General features: G+C 39.5%; 1 protein-coding gene across 2 annotated transcripts in view; it reads left to right on the plus strand.

Annotated features, from left to right (window-relative positions):
- Positions 1-17,878, plus strand: part of SPTLC1 (serine palmitoyltransferase long chain base subunit 1) — a 73,285-nt gene that overhangs the window by 13,475 nt on the left and 41,932 nt on the right. The window contains exons 4-5 of one of the 2 annotated variants that reach the window (XM_049895415.1): positions 4,386-4,479; positions 5,003-5,075. The exons of the other annotated variant lie outside the window; for it this stretch is intronic. Of the exons in view, the coding sequence (XP_049751372.1) occupies positions 4,386-4,479; positions 5,003-5,075 (167 nt within the window). The remainder of the gene's footprint in view (positions 1-4,385; positions 4,480-5,002; positions 5,076-17,878) is intronic. 2 annotated transcript variants of the gene reach the window in all.

Here is a 17,878-nt window from a genome sequence, read left to right on the forward strand (position 1 = left end):
CTTTTGTATTCTGGCTTTGGCAATTCCAGGAATGCACTTTCATCTAGAAGATCCCTGGATTCTTTGTTTTGAGAGCCTGTTGAGGTGATCATGGCTTGTTTCTTTATGTGACTTGAGATTGACTGTTGTCTCCGAACCTTCTATGAGTATTGTATTAGTTTATGCTTGCTTACTGTGTCATAGCTTCTTGCTTTGTTTTGTTTTGATATACCCAGATGGGTTGCTTGAGTGAGCTGGCTTGATTATTTTCGCCTTTGAAGCTCTGACATCTTGTCCCCAGCTGGCTAGAGGTGTTATCAGGTATATCAGTCTAGGAGTCCATTCAGTTTTCTTGTATGAATTCAGCTCAGGTTTCCAGGTAGCTGATCATCAAGTGTGTGGTACAGGCTCTGTCCTACAGTCTTAGAGAGGCAGGGGTGATTGGTGTAGGTACTGGTATCAGGTAGCAGCAGGGGGTCACGCTCTGACAAGGCAAGGGGCTGAGAATCATCCCCCACGTGTCTCTGGGGAATGCATGGACAGCCCATTCTTTACCTGCTGATTAGAAAATTCCCTTCTATTGTATACCAGGCTCTGTTATCAAGGGTCTGTTTTGGTTTTTATTTCTTCTCTCTTGGTGTGTTTGTCCTTCCCTGTGCCAGAACATTATTCATGTAAACACTGTAGTTCTATAAAAATCCTTGACTAGAATGATTGCTCCTACTGTCTGTGGTTCAAAATTGTCTAGGCCATTCTTTATTCTTCACTATGAGTTTAGGTTTAGCTGATCAAATTTGACCCAGAAAAATGGATTTGGCTTTTTAATTAGAAAGGCAATGAGTGTATGGGTTAATTTGAGAGAATTGGTGTCTTGCTGATACTCACCACTCACACACATAGTATATCACTCATATACTTGAGTACTGTAAAACTGTATAATATTCTCCATAAAAGTTTCACATATCTTGGTTTTTTTTACTTTATTTTGGAATATTTGTACATTCACATGCAGTCATAAGAATAATGCAGAGCAATCCCGTCTACCCTTCATCCAGTTACCTCCTGTGGTGATGTCATGTAATTGAAGCGCAATATTGCCGCCAGGAACTTGACAGTGACTGTGTATCTTTCAATAGATCCATTTCTAGGTACCTCACAGTTTTTGTCTCTGTTATGAGGAATTTTTTTATTCCTTTTCCTCGTCTTACTGCACTGCATACAGTGACTCCCGTACAGTGTTGAACAGGAGGGGCAATAATGGCCTCCTAGTCCTGTCTCTGATGGTTTTTAAGAGAGAGCCATTACTCAGTTATGGGTATTCCTTTCTCTTCCTACTTCGCTAAGGGATCTTTTTTGTTTGTTTTATAAGTTAGGATATTTTATCAAATGCTGTTTTTGCCTCTACTGAGATGATCATACAGCATTTCTCCTCTGCTCAGTTACTGGACTAAAGTACACTGATAGATCCTTTTAAATACTTACGAATGTGCATAACTTGAAATTTTTATGACAGAAAACTGCAATCCACCTTGCCATTCCTCATCACCCCACTCTCTAGAAATAATTGCTTTCTATTATTTCTGTAGCTTTTTTCTGGTATTTACTTTTTTTAAGGAACTTGCTTATGCTCTTATTTCTTGAGTTTTTTTTTTTTATCCATGAATTGTAGGAGTCAAGGGCTGGGTGTCTAAAAACACACTAATACTTGGTTTGTCCAGTCCCCAGTAGCCTCTATGGTGCCTTTGAGTGAATTTGGAAAAGGTGCCTTCCTCCAGAAAAAGCGACAACCTGATAAGGCACTTGAGCTGTGGTGTAGTTCCCTCTGCACCCTCAGCAGGACGCCCGGGTAACTGGCTGCTTAGCTACATGCAAGGACCTTGTTCCTCGCTTCTTCCCAAGAGAGTTCAGTTCTAACATAATGTGCCTTAAATATACATTATTTAATGTTTACTTGTTTGTGCCAACATTAATATTATTCATGAAGTCAGCCAATGCTGTGTGATTACATTTCCTTTCTTGTACGTTTTTCTTTGTTACATATAATTTTATTTATTTATTGTTGTTCAGGATGTTACTGTTATTGTTAGGTGCTGTCAAGTCAGTTCCAACTCTTAGCGACCCTGTGTACAACAGAACAAAACACTGGCTGGTCCTGCGCCATCTTCACAATCGTTGTTATGCTTCAGCCCATTGTTGCAGCCACCGTGTCAATCTGTCTCATTGAGGGTCTTCCTCTTTTTCGCTGACCCTGTACTTTAACAAGCACGATGTCCTTCTCCATGGACTGACTCATCCATCCTGACAGCATGTCCAAAGTATGTGTGAGAAAGTCTCGTCATTCTTCTAAGGAGCGTTTAGGCTATATTTCTTCCAAGACACATTTGTTCATTTTTCTGGCAGTCCTTAGCGTATTCACTATTCTTCAACACTGTAGTTCAAATGCATCAATTATTTTTTTGTCTTTCTTTTTCATTGTCCAGCTTTCACAGGTACATGAGGCAATTGAAAAGACCATGGCTTCGGTCAGGTACATCTTAGTCATCAAAATGATTTCTTTGCTTTTTAGAACTTTAAAGAAGCCTTTTGCAGCAGATTTAACCAATGCAATACATGGTTTGATTTCTTGAACTGCTACTTCCATGGGCATCGATTGTTGATCTGACAAGATTGAAATCCTTGACAACTTCAAGGAATGACGTGGGGTCAAAATCAGTTAGAATCGACTCAGCAGCAACTAACAACAATTCTGTGTTATCTGAGGGATTATAGTTAGGGGAAGATGTGTTATAGATAGTATTTCTATAATCTTATTTTCTTTTCTAAAAACTATGGTTTTACTTTTTTCATTTCTTTTTCTTGCTTTCTGTGTAACTTGGTCTTCGTTTTTCTTAATTGTTTACATCATTCTTCCCTCTCCCTTAATGTTTAATGTATTTTCAGTCAAAATTTAATCTCTCTCTCCTTATTGAGCAATATAGGCTTACTAGACTACTCCCACACCTCACTTAACAACGTGGTTAGGTTCCCAAGACAAGGTCATTACGTGAAAATTGGCATTATGTGAAAATGAGGGATGACCATATCAGTCACAAAATGGAAGATGACTACATCATTACATAACTGCCAAATTACGTCACCACATAACTGCCAGCCCACTAAGAATCATGGCTTAGCCAAGTTGACACATACCTTAACCATCACGGCCAGCATTACTCTCACCTCATACCTTGGCGTTCTTTACTGCCAGACGTATGTCGTTAATGCGTGAAATAGTCTCATGGTAGATTTTTAACTGTTGTCATAAATACAAAATGTTGAATAATGAGATTGTTGGTGAGAAGTAGGTGTAGTTCTACTCCACTCATTTCTCACCCTCACACCTCTGCCGTCCTTTATGATGATGTTGTATGGTATTTAGGTCCTGCATGTTTTACATCCCTTAGGATCGTTGTTTTTGAGAATCACCACTTCCTTACTTTCACATATCTAACAGTTTCTTTGCTGACCTTTGGGTATTTATCCAACCCTGGTGGTTTAGTGCTTGGGAGTTACAGCTGCTAACCAAAAGGTTGACAGTTTGAATCCACCAGGTGCTCCTTGGAAACCCTAAGGGGCAGTTCTCTGTCCTGTAGGGTCACTTTGAGTTGGAATCAACTTGACAGCAACGGGTTTGGTTTTTTGTTTATCCAGATGACAACTTTGGAGTTAAAATTCCTTTTTTTCTAAACTATATTCTCTATTATACCTTTCAGTGGGGATTTGTTAAGAGTAATCAATCTCTTAGTTTATCTCCTTGAGTGACAGGTAGTTGATAATGGCTTCTAGGTGGAGAGTCACTGTTAAAGAGCATTCTGGCATTAACTTTAGAAATTGGGATCATATCCCACTTACTCTTCCAGTGGTTTCCTATAAAAACAAAAACAAAAAAAAATTTTTTTTTTTTTTAAATTATAAAACCACTGAGCTATGTAAGATCTTGTTTTGTTCTCCCTATTTACGCTTTGGGTCTTAATCTTTTTATCTTTCCTTCCTGAGTATCTTATTCCAGATTTTTTCTGAGGTACTTTATTTAGCTACTGTTTTCTCAAGCAAGTTTTAAAACCAAAGCAAGTATTTGCTACATACCCACTGGAATTCTAGCTCATTTTTCTTTTTTATTTAAATGGGACAGGATTGCCTATTAAGAATAGAATTAATAGATGGGTAACTGATTTTTAATACACTCTTTTCTAATTTTACTTTTTAAAACCACAAAATAAAAGAGAGAGATCACTATGCAAATAGGGTAGAGTGGCATCACTTCTAGATCATTCCTGAAACCAGGGTAGTGTAATATATGATATGTGTGTGTCCCATATAGTAAGAATGTGTGTTGAACCATACCACTGTTGTCTTTTTATCCCTAGCCCTCCAAGCCACAACATTGTGGTGAATGGAAAAGAATGTATAAACTTTGCCTCATTTAATTTTCTTGGATTGTTAGATAACCCTAGGATAAAGGTGAGTAGCACATAATGCTGAAATGGACAGATAACATTACCAACTTAAACTGGATATAAAATAAGAGAGAATTGGCAGAATGTCAGAAAGGCCTGTATACATGTTTGCTGTACAGAATCGTAATCTGGATTTGGGCAGGGGGAGGCGGGAGCTTCTAGTGCAGCGTAGTGTTTGGTGAGAGCCAGGGAACACAAGCCAGACCAGTTAAAAGTCTGAGAAATGCATAGGAGATTGCCCCACTTCTTACTGTGATTGTGAGCTATTGAACACTTCTCTATAAAGCCCACAGTGCAAAAAAAGCACAAAGGCATTGGGTTAACCAGGTTTTGAGAATCGAGCTTATACAGCTTTCCCGTATTTTAAGTTGTATATCTAAATCTTTACATCTGTTTTTCTTTAAATCCTGTTAGAATTGTTGTAGTTTTAAGAAAGAAAGAAGCTATGTGGGTTAAAGAATAGAAAATGTCAGTTTTGTACTCTTAAAGATAAACTATTAAAGTATAGTTTTTTTAATTGTATAAAGGCAGCAGCTTTAGCATCTCTAAAAAAGTATGGCGTGGGGGCTTGTGGACCTAGAGGATTTTATGGCACATTTGGTAAGTTTCTCTTGTATTTTTCATACTACTACTTTGGAGAGTTAAGATTTAACTTTACTATTTAAGAACACCTTGGAAAAAATATCTTTAATTAGTTGTGCTGTTAAGCTGGTGCGTGCTATTCGTTTCTAACTTTTTAGATTATTTTGTGGTTTGAAACCATTGTTAGGGGATATGTTGGTGTGGGGTTGAATGTAACTTGTGGAGAGGGGAACTGTAGACACACCTCGGGTTGTGCTGTATTAGGGCAGAAGCTGAGCTGCTGTTGCAGATGCCCAAGAGACAGTGGAGTGAGAAGATTTGTTCCTGTCATGCCTGACAGTTCTCAGGTGAAGGGTCCAGGTGTGGGTGGCTCTGCTTTTCATAATCTTCCAGTGACCTAGTTCTCCCACATTGTTTGAGTATCCCAGGGATACTTTGCATGGGCAAAGCCAGGTGGTAAGTGTGGAGGAACAAAAATGCAGGGTTGCAGTATCCTCTTAGGCAGGTAAGATGACGTCGTACATTTCTCCCGCTCCCACTCTATTGGTGGGGACATAATCCCAGCTGTGCTGAGCCACAAAGGAGGGTGGGAAATAACTGGGCAGCCGTGTGCCGGTTAGAAAAGCAAGGACACATTTGGAGGGGGATAAGTTAATAGCTTTTTTTATTTTTGGAAACGGAGTTGAAGGATCATTGACTTTCTTGTGTATGTATGACCCAGGGACAGGCTAATTAAATATTTTTAGAGTGTGTGATATCAAATAATGTGAACTCTTAACTCAGAGTCAACAAAGAAGACCTTGGCATTTTATGGTTATATTTGTTAAGTGTTTATTATTATTCTGAAAATGTCATTAAACAATTGTTCAAGTGAATATATTACTGGAAATAACATTCTGCTTTAAAAAATGTAGGGGTGTAGAGAAAGTAGAGAAAGGGAAGTATCTTATATCTTCTATTTTCATTTTTATTTCTGGGTCTTTTAGGTTTTTTGTTTTAACAGCTATGACACTTTTATGTAAGGGAGCACCTTTTTTTATTTCTTTACTTGTTTGGTGGTTAAATTATTTGTATTGGAAACAGATGAGAAGAGTTAATGCCCGAGACTCCTACAGCTGGAAAGAATCGTAAAGATTTTATGTTCCAACATCCCAACTATACAGGAAGCCCAGAGAAGTTAAGTGACTTACAGTCACACAGCTCATTAATTTCAACACTGAACCTAGAAACCAAGTATCCCTCCTTAGTTCCAGTCTTGGTGGCAAGATCAAAGACTTAGAAGTGCTCAGGTCAAATTCTCTTTTTTTTTTTTTAAATAGGGTTGGTTGTAACCCAGAGCCCTCATGGCACAGTAGTTACAGCACTCAGCTGCTAACCAAAAGGTCAGTGGATCAAATCCACCAGCCACTTTGCAGGAGAAAGATGTGGCAGTCTTCTTCCCTAAAGACCAAAGCCTTGGAAACCCTATGGGGCAGTTCTACTCTGTCCTTGTCAAGTCGCTATGGGTTGGAATCAACTTGACGGCGGTGGGTTTGGTTTGTTGCAATCTGATCAACAAGGCTATCTTTCTGTGACCTACTTGCCTGGTAAAGAAACTGCTTTCTGAAAAGGTTCTCTTTCTAGAGAGTTTTATTTGTATATGTGACCTTGGTACCAGCTTGTGAGTTAATCTGGGAAGACAGATAGAGATTATTGTTTAATCAGATCATGGGGGGAAAAAGTTTCAAATCTGCAAGACCAGTTTTCCCAAAGCTGTGGAAATGTTAAAATATCCTAGTTGAGTTTCCATTTGAATCACTTGAAATTTAATATGCATAATAGGATGTTAATTGCTTTCAAACATGGGGTCTTTGGATTATAATGTTTTTATTTTTTTATTAACTTTTTCAACTGGGTAATCAGTTCATGATGTAAACTTCAAAATGTATATAGAGGTAGAGAGAAAAGTCTTCTAACTGCTGTTCCTATCCTCTTTCCATTCCCCATCTCACCTCCCAGAAAAGACAGTTACTATCATTAGTTTCTTGTTAATTCTTCCAGAGATCTTTTTTGGCATATGCATACCACTTCCCTATATGTATTTGCTTGCTATTTTTATAAAATGGTAGCATATCATATGCGTTGTTTTGTTTCTTTTGAAGTGAATGTGTTTTAAATTTAAATTGGGTTTGATCTTTCAACTGTCTAAATGGGCCACTAGAGACAGCATAATGAACACACAGTTGTGTGTCAGATTCTCTGTAAACTACCTTATTGGTTGCAGAGTCATCCTTATCCTAAAATCGTGGTTGAAGGTTAAAACAGACTGACAAAAGGAGGCAAGATGACAGCATAGCTGGTTGCATAATCATGCCCCCCTGCAGCAATGTCAGAAGTAGACAACTAAGAAGTGATACAACCAAAGATCTCAGAGCCTCAGACAACAGCTAAAAAGTTGAAAAACCAAAAAGAAGGCAGAATCAAGAGGAAGGTAGAATATATGCAGTGGGAAAGCAGTTTGGCCAGTTGTACACACCTGACTCAGAAGCCCTGCTTATCGCTGCCCTCTTGTGGTAGAGAGGAGAGGAACCTGTGAGCAGAGAGCGAACAGAGGGATCAACGCAGAGAAAACAGACCGAGACAAGGAAATTAAGAAATTGGCTCCGGAACAGAGTGACAGGGTAGGCAGGGCACACACCAGGACCGGGCCAACTTGGGAGAGAGCGGGGCTCAGGTGTAGCGTAGAGTGAAATCCCAGGAATCCTCGGGGAGTGCTGCCTGAGGAGAGTAGTAGGGACTGAGCTATAGGAAATCCCAGACCAGGAACAGGAAGGCTGGAACAAGTACCATGGGGGACGGGAAGAGAAAGTGCAGCAGTGTGGCACGAGTTTGTGCTTCCCTGGCTGGGGTGGTGGGGGAAGTACAACAAAGCGTAATCATCAGGAATTAGCCTCTTGAACACACATCACCCAGGAAGCCCTTCTGCTGGAGATGGCTCCCCAGCCATCCATCAGAGGCTACCCCAGCCATCTATGGTGGGAGCCACCCATAGGCCGAGCTCCCCACCAGCAACAGACTAGCCTGAGGTGGGAATTCTGTCTGGACTCCCGTGGCAAGAACACTGCCCAGGCAGCTCGTGTCCAGCTTGGCTGAACCCTCTACACCCTCCCAACCTAATGTTATACATGTGCCCATCCAACCCAGCACTCCAAGACCAACTGCCCAGACGCTGTGGACATGCTCACCCAAACCTGACCCCACAGGAGCACACGTCACACCCAGAAACCTGAAGCACCCGATCAGGGCCAGCATAACAGCTGTGGTGCTACCTTGGGACTGGCGTCATGCCCAGAGTCCCATACAGACTGGCGCAGTACCTGAGGCACCACCTCTGACCTAAGCAGAGCCAGCATCCTTGACCCTGGTCCTGCACACTGCCTACAGAACCCACCCCTGGTCCAATACAACACCTAGCCATACCACCGACCGGTGCCTTAGTAAGTGGCCTGCCCCAGACCAGTGTAGCTGCCATGCCTCATCCTAGCCCAGCACTGCAGACACTCCCACCCAAGCCCAATACCAAATCACACACACTCTGCCCCAATGCTGGAAGCACCCAGCCACAGAGAAGTGAGCTTGAAATAACACCTGCCAAAATACCTGAGCATGCTGTGGGACAGTTATGGACTAGAACAGGAGACCCTTTGGACCCTGGTAATAGTAATAAGCAAAAAGAGCATTCTAAAGAGAAGGGGAAGAAGCTAAGTTCCTGAACTTCTAAAAATTTTAAATAAGTAAATGAATCTTAATGTCTTATGGGCAACAGACAGTTGTAAGACACATGAAGAAACAGAAAAGGATGGCACACACAAACAAAAAAAGCAAGGGGTCAGAAATAATCCCTGAAGAAAAAACAAACAGAATTGCTCAACAGGTATTTCAAAGTATTAGTCCTAAAAAATGCTTAAAGAGATAAAGCAAGACACGGTCAAAGAGCTAAAGGAAATCAGGAAAACAATACAAGATCAAAAAAAAAAAGTCAATGGAAAATTAGACATCTTAAAAGAAAAAACTATTAGAAATACTGGAACTTTTTTTTAAAAATAAAGTAACAAATGAACACCATGGAAGGGCACAGAAGTAGAATTAAAATGACATAAGACAGGACCAGTCAACTCGAAGAGAGGATCTCTGAGATTGCTCAGTTTGAAAAGCAAACAAATAAGAATGAAGAAAAATTAACCCTAAGGGGTATGTGGGAGTCCGTTAAAAGGAGTAATTTATGCTTAATGGAGTTTCCAGACCAAGATGACAGAGAGGTAGGCTCAAAAAGAATCATCACATAATCTCAGAAAACTTCCCAAACAACATGAAAGACAGGAATTTTCCCATTCAGAAACTGCAACAAGCTCCATACAGGACGAATCCTAAAAGAACCTCATAATCAAACTCTCAAGAACTGAGGACAAGGAGAAAATTTTAAGAGCAGCACAAGGAAAGCAAATTATTGCATACAAGGAGACCCCAGTAAGGTTAAGTGCCAACTTCTCTTCAGAAACTATGCAAGTAAGAAGGCAGTGAGACGACATGTGTAAGGTGCTGAAAGAAAAGAATTGTCAGCCAGAAATAACATATCCAGCAAAATTATTCAAGAACAAGAGTGAAATTAAAACATTCCCAGATAAACAAAAATAAACAGAATTTGTTACTACCAGGCCGGCTTTACAAGAAATACTGAAAGCAGTCCTTCAGAAAGAAAAGTAATGATGCTTAACAACCCCCGAATACATACAACAATAAAATAAATTTAAACTTACATTGCAGGAAAACCGAGACACAAAATTAGAATTGATGTCAACATCAAAATAAAACGGGGGATGATTAGTATAGATGTAAAATTTTGGTATGATGAGGAAGTTAAGGCGGTTTCAAGATGTAACAGGTTGTTTTAAATGTTAAGTGTAATCTTCATGGTAGCCACAAAGAAAGTAAATAAAACTGCTCACCAAAGTAAAGAAGGGGAACAAAAATACTCAGCAATCACAAAAACAATAATTAAAAGGAAAATACAATCTATATTTAAACAGAACTCAGCACTGAAAGTAAAGAAGAACAAAGAAACCACTAATCTCCCCCAAAAAATATAATACAATGGCTGAAGTAAATTCTCTGTTGATAATTACAGTGAACGTAAGTTCATTAAACGCTCCAGTCAAGAGACAGAGAGTGACAGAACGGATAAGGAAACATGACCCATCCATATATTGTCTACAAAAAACACACCTTAGACACAAAGACATAAATTGATTAAAAGTGAAAGGTTGGAAAAAAAATTCCAAGCAAACAGTAACCAAAAGAGAGATGGCATGGTAGTAGTAATACCTGACAAAGTAGACTTTAAGTCAGAATCCACTATAAGAGACAAAGAGGACACTATATAATGGTAAAAGGGTCAGTTCACCAAGAAAATTTAACAGTTATATAGATATCTATGCACCTAACAGAGCCCCAAAATTTATAAAGCAAATTCTGACAGAATTAGAGAAATAGATCCGCAGTAATTGTAGGAGACTTTAATACACCGCTTTTAATGATGGATCAAATAACTGGAAAGAAAAACATGATTTGAATAACACTGTTAACCAATTGGCAATCTTATAAAATTTTTTGAGATTTCATTCTCCAGAAGGAAATCTCAAAAAATTTTATAAGATTGCAATTATACAAAGAATGTTATCTGACCATAGAGGAAAGAAGCTAGAAATCAGTAACAGGAAAAATAAGAAAAAATACCTGTAAATTAAATAACACACAACTTAAAAAAAAAAAAAAGCCTATAGAAGAAATCAAAAGTGAAATTAAAAAAATATTTAGAATCAAATAAAAATGAAAACAATATACAAATTTTTGGTATGCAGTAAAAGCAGTGTTCAGAGGGAAACTCATAGCAATAAATGCCTACATTAAAAAGAAGAAAAATCCCAAATAGTTTAACTGTACAACTTGAGGAAATAGAAAAGGAAGAGCAAAAGAAGATCAAAGGTACCAGAAGAAAGAAATAATAAAGATCAGAGCAGAAATGAATGAAATTAAGAGTAGAAAAACAGAAAAAAAGGATTAACAAGACAGGAAGTTGGTTCTTTGAATCAATAAAATAGACAAACCACAGGCTAGACTGACATGAAAAAAGTGAGAAGATGCAAATAGCCAAAATAAAAAATGAAATGGGAGACATTACAACCGATCCAACTAAGATAAAAAGGTCATAACAGACTATGAAAAAACTGTACTCCAACAAACTTGAAAACTTAGGTGAAATGAACAAATTCCTAGAAACACATAACCTACCTAACCTAACGCAAATAGAGGTAGAAAATCTAAACAGATTGTAAAAATGGTGTCAGGGTCATATGATCTCCTCTGATTTCATGAGATAGAGGAGAGAATCACCATCAGCATCAGCCCAAGGCTGATTGGTATGTGGCGGAGGTCAAACATGCCTCCTCTCTCCAACCTTTCTACCAATTCTGACACTAGCTGTTCCTTCCACAGCACACTCTACTTCTCTGCTGGATTCTATAATTCATTGCGATGGCCACAGATTTCTCACAGACCATACTCATGATTATGGGGTTTGTTAGGGAAGTAACAGTTATAATTCAGGATCAGAAATGACTCAGGATACAGTCCTTCAGTCAGAACAGCTCCTCAGCCATACCTGCAGGCAGGCCTCTCCTTGGCCCCTGAGCCCCTTGGGCTGGCCTCTGTCCTGCTTGGACAAGTGCTTCAAAGCTGTTTAGCTCCCTGATAAGTGTTCAGAGGCACCCCAGTCTATCAGGAAGTCTCCTGCCCAAAGGCACTCAGCTCTTTCGCTCTATGGGTCAGCAATCCTACTGTAACCACCTTGCTCTGTGGGCTGGAGAGCCCTCCATGTCATCTCGTGCTGGCCTCCTGGTTCTCCTGCTGCTGTTTGTCACCGTCTTGCACCATCTCTGATCTTATAGCTCTCTCTGTCTCCTGGGTCTAGGACGTTCTCAGTATAGGGACCCCAGGTCCAAAGGATGCACTCCACTCATGGCTTTTGTTCTTGGTGGTAGTGAGGTCTCCCACTGTCTGGGATTGGCTCTCTTTTAAGCGTAGCAGGATTAAACTGACCAATTCCCTCGTTAGGGTTCTATACACCTTATTTGCATGACTCTACCCTTGGAGGGTTCCAGTACCTTATTTGTGTTATCAGCAAGCTGTCCAATCCCCTTGGTGGGCCTCAAGTACCTTATTTGCATAGTCCCACCCAATCATTGTACGGGGTTTACAAAGACTGTGGCTAAAAGGACCATATGAAGCAATCTGCTGCACTGTACAGACCCATAACAAGAGAAAATACTGAATCAGTCATCAAAACTTCCCAACAAGAAAAGCCCTGGACCAGATGGCTTTGCTGGGGAATTTTACCAAACATTCAGAGAAGAATTGATATCAACCCTACTCAGACTCTTTCAAACATAGAAGAAGAAAGAGTACTTCCTAATGCATCCTGTGAGGCCAGCATTACCCTGATACCAAAGATATCAGAAAAGAAAATTACAGACCAATATCTCTCATGAATATAGATGCAAAAATGCTCAACAAAATTCTAGTGAAAGAATTACATACGATGACCAAATGGGATTTATTCCAGTTATTCGAGGATGATGCAACATTAGAAAATCAGTCTGTGTGATAGACCAGAAAGGTAAAAAACCACATGATCATCTCAATAGATGCACAAAAGCAATTTGATAAAATCCAACACCCAGTCCTGGTAAGAGCTCTCAGCAATATAAATATGGAAGGAAAATTCCTTAACATGATGAAGGGTATATATGAAAAACCAACTGCCAGCATTATACTCGGTGGAGAAAGACTGAGAGCCTTCACCCTGAGACTAGGAACGAGACAAGGATGCCCACTATCAACTTCTATTCAATATTGTACTAGAAGTCCTAGCCAGAGCAGTAAGGCAGGAAAAAGAAATAAAGAATGTTGAAAAGAAAGAAGTAAAACTATCTCTATTTGCAGATGACATATCCAGTACATAGAAAACCCCAAAGATTCCACAGGAAAGCTACTGGAACTAATAGATGAATTCATTGATATTGTAAGGTCTGAAGTCAACACAAAAATTCATTGAGTTTCTTTACACCAACAAAGATAAATCTGAAAAGGAAATCAAGAAAACAATACCATTTTACAATAGAACCTGAGAAAGTAAAATACCTAGGAGTAATCCTAACCAAGGATGTAAAGGACTTATACAATGAAAACTATAAAACACTGCTGCAAGAGACTAAGACCTATATAAATGGAAGGACATTCCGTGCTCATAGATTGGAAGACATAATATTGTGAGAATGTCAGTACTCCAAAGGAATCCATAGATACAGTACAACCCCTATCAAAATCCTACCAGCATTCCTTACTGAAATGGAAAAAACTAACCACCAACTTTATGGAATAGAGAAAGGCCCCAAAAGGAATCTTGAAGAACAAAGTAGGAAGCCTCACACTTCCTGATTTCAAAACATATTCTATAGCTACAGAAATCAAAACAGCCTGGTACTGGTTAAACAATGGACGCCCAGACCAAGGGAGTAAAATTGAAAATCCAGAAAAAATCCATCCATCTGTGGATACCTGATTTTCCACAAGAGGTCAAAGTCCGTACAGTGGAGAGGAAACGGTCTCTTCAACAAAATGGTGCTGGCAAATTTGGGTATCCACATGCAGAAAAATGACACAGGATACATACCTCACACAATACACAAACACTAACTCAAAGTGGGATCAAGGACCTAAATGTTAAAGCTAAGGGAATAAAGTTCTTGGAAGAAAACATAGGGGCAAAAGTATGGAACCTCATTTTTTTAAATGATAGATTATCAAATACAACTACCAATGCAGGAACAGCAGAAGACAAATTAGATAACTGGGACTTCATAAAAATTAAATACACTTATCAAAAGACTTTATCAAAAGAATAAAGAGACAGCCTACAGTCTGAGAAACAATCTTCAGAACACTAATCGATAAGGGTCTACTATCTAACATATAGAGATATTTCTACAGCTTAACAACAAAAGGACAAATAATCCAGTCAAAAAATGGGCAAAGGATATGAATAGACAGTTTACCAAAGAGGGCATTGAATCGGGCAACAAACACATGAAAAGGCATTCACTGTCATTAGCCATTAAAAAACCCACTGCTGTCGAGTTGAGAGATGCAAATCAAAACTACAATGAGATACCACCTGCTAAAATGGCACTGAACACTATGTGTAGAAATTGTTAAAGGGGAAACTGTTTCTATGTGTACTTTCACTAAAACTACAATATTTTAACAAAAAGTCTGTAGCATCTTGCAAGTTAATTTGCATTGTTACAGTTTTATAACAGGACAGCAAAAAACTTAGATATAATGTTTTCTTCAGTTCTTGGTTGTTCTGGTAAACTTTCCCCTTTCCTTCTTAGCAGTTGCCCGTGTTTACTTGTGATCTTTTTCCCTTTCTTTATATGTACATTGAACATACTGTACATCTTGGTTTTCCAACAGGATTTTTTTGTTGTTACTTTTGCTGGAAGTACTGGCTTGAATAATTGTAGCTATAGTAAGATACCTTGAAATTTTATAAAGTTTCATTTGCTAAAATCAGAGAAGCTACTTGAGGTCAGCTAAGGCAAAGAGATCTCCAAAATACTCTGCACAATTATTCTAAATATGTAGGTTACATTTGACCTTTGCACTGAACGATAAGCAGACATGAGAACCCCTTTGCTTCTGTATTCTTGAAGAGTTTAGTTGGAGGTTTAGGGTCTCTTTCTCTGGGCCCCCAAAGGGTTGCTTTTAATCTTGTCCCATTTGATTTCTCCTGGAAATATTACATTCAGGTATCTGTTTTCAAATCCCACTCCCTCTTTAAGCTCTTTTCTTAACTTTTTAGATAATGAATGTAAATCATTTATTATAAAAGTAAATTTCCTTAATAAAGCATTTTCTTTTTACTTCACAGCAACATAAGATAGATGGCTAATTCAGAAAAAGAGAATTGAGGAACAGATGAGTTAAAATTCCTCTAATTTCTTGGGCTAAATGTTGTCCCGTTCCACCACCCCCACCCCCCCCCCACCCCCGCCGCCCCGCAAGCTCTTAAAGACCTGGGAGGTAGAATTAAACAAATTCTTAAAATAATCTTTTAAGGACTATTGGAGCAGAATTTTTTTCACATTCTTATTTTATGGAAACCCTGGTGGCGTAGTCATTAAGTGCTATGGCTGCTAAGCAAAAGGTCAGCAGATCGAATCCACCAGGCGCTCCTTGGAAGCTCTGTCTTATTTTACTGTTTTCATATGTATTTTAGAACTGAACAAATTTTTATTAGGTTGTGGGGCCTTTCTTTCCTTTTTAAGGCTGGGATCCTTGTGCATTTGTGATTGTTATTGAACTTTTTGTTTGTTTAATTTTTAATACATTGTCTTAGTTTCTGTGTCTGCCATAATACATTATCACAAAGTGGGTAGCTTAAAACAATGGAATTTATTCCTTTTCAGCTCTGGAGGCAAGAAGTCTGAAATCAATGTGTGGGCAGAGCCATGATCCCTCTGAAGGCTCTGGTGGTGGGCAGCAATCCTTGTTGTTCCTTGGCTTTAGATGCATCACACCTCTGGCCTTCTCTTCTCATGGCCATCTTCTCCTGTGTGTCTCTGTGTCTCCAGGTTTCCCTCTCCTTATAAGAAATCAGTCATTAGAATTAAGGTCCATCCTAATCCAGTATGATCTCGCCTTAATTTGATTACATCTACAAAGACCCTGTTTCTAAATAAAGTGACATTCACAGATCCTGGGTATCCGTGAATTCGGGGGGGGGGGGGGTAGGGGGACACTATTCAACCCATTACAACATTCAAATCTTGTTTACCTGTTGTTTGTCCTTGGTGTACCAGGATCTGCTTTGCATATGTATTGCCTAGTAGACTCTGATCTTGAACTTAAATTAGATCAAGATAATTAGGGCCATGTTTTTATGGTGAGAGTAATGGATATTTAATTGTATTCTAGAACCAATCGTAAAGAGTTGTTCATTTGTTTACTTGTTAGTATTTTCTTTCTGTGTTATATAAACCATGATTGCATAATATAGTAGGAAGAACATTTGACCATACAGTTCCTAGATCTGCCGCTTCTTCCTGCCAGTCATGGGACCTTAGCATGAGCCTCAGTTTCTCAGGTTTAGAACAACTTAGAACATTTGGGTAAGAATCACAAAAGAGACCAGCGCTGCCTCAGACCAGATATTTAAGAGCTAGCTAAGTACCCTTTCGGTACCATTTTGATCAACTGGGAAACATCTTTCTAAACTCTGTGTCGTGGGTGTAATCGAAGTATCACTTCTACAAAATGACTACATATGATCAATAACGAAAACCAGATGATACTTCGTGTGTTGTTTGTTTTTTTTTTTTTTGGTATCATGACAGATTAAGCTTGCATACACTGTAATTTATAAATGGTTCAAAGAACCATGTTTAATTTTTATCATTACTTGATTGGGATGGGGTAAATTGTCCATTTTAACAATTCTAGAACATCCTTTCAGAAGTCTGCAAGTAAACTGGGCCTCAGTTTATTTTATTTTCTGGATATCACAAAGTTTTCCAGTTCCTCACCATACCTTGCCATCAAATTAGGGGTTTGAATCATCTGTCCTAGCTCCTGCTCAGCAGCTGCTTCCCTCACCCTGCCTTGGTTTCACAACCAAGTATTGTCTTTAGTCAGAAATTACTCTGGGTGCATTCTAGTTCTGAGGGCAGGCAGGACCCGAAGCACTCAGACTGGTTAGACTAGTGGCTCAGCTTTGCCTTCTGCCTGCCCTCCGGACTTCTCCTCCACGGGGAAAGAGTGATCATAGCTGTGTGGTGTCCCTATTTTACTTGTATCGCTTTGTCAAGCCCCAATTCAGGGCTTGTCAGAGTAACTGGTCTGTATTTGGTATACCTAAATGCTTGACTAATAAGTAAATTAACTGAAAATTTGATCACTCTTCCAACCTAATTGCTTTTAGAATATAGTTCTTTGTGAGTTATAACTTTGATAATTCTGAATTTTTTCCTTTTACTAGTTAAAAAGCACCACAGTAAGATTAGCATGTGTCTGATAAATCAGTGAGTGGGTTTACACATTTTTCACATTTGGTTCAGATATGCTAAGAGATTGCTTGTTTCCTATAGTGAAACTAATGTTACTTACCTGTCTGTCCCAGGAAAGCAGTAGGGAAACTTAAACCTTACACCTGACAATTAACTGTATCTCTGCCCCTTACAGTGTAATTATGTAGTCCACCCAAAGTCCAGCTTTGTACCCAAGCTGGTTTAAGTCCTCTCTGTTATGTATCTCAGTCCTTTGAGACCTGTCCCTCCTCCTCCTCCCCAAGATGACCTCTGGGCGTGGGACGGGTGTGTCCAGTGCAGCTGTAGGTAGTGAGTTCTGCATTGTCCCTGGTCTCAACAGCAGAGGAGCAGTGCTGTTTGTTCCCTGGAGTGAGAGCTGGGGCTGAGGTGCAGCGGGTGCTCTCTGGCCTTTTGGAGCAGTGCCCCTACCCCTGGGGCCCCTGTGTCTGGACCCGAGGGCTCTGCCAGTTCATAGGCCCTTTCTGCCTCCCCCCAGCTTGGGAATGTCTGGATCCCCTGCCACCACCTGGACTTCCTGTTTCCCCTTTTCCTCACAATTCCTCAGGGCTAAAGGGGCCTGGTGTCATTCTTCCCATTTCAGATTCTGAGTTCTCCTTGCACAGGGCACATGGAAAATCC

Source organism: Elephas maximus, chromosome 9 (genome assembly GCF_024166365.1).
Source record: "Elephas maximus indicus isolate mEleMax1 chromosome 9, mEleMax1 primary haplotype, whole genome shotgun sequence".
NCBI lineage: Eukaryota > Metazoa > Chordata > Mammalia > Proboscidea > Elephantidae > Elephas > Elephas maximus.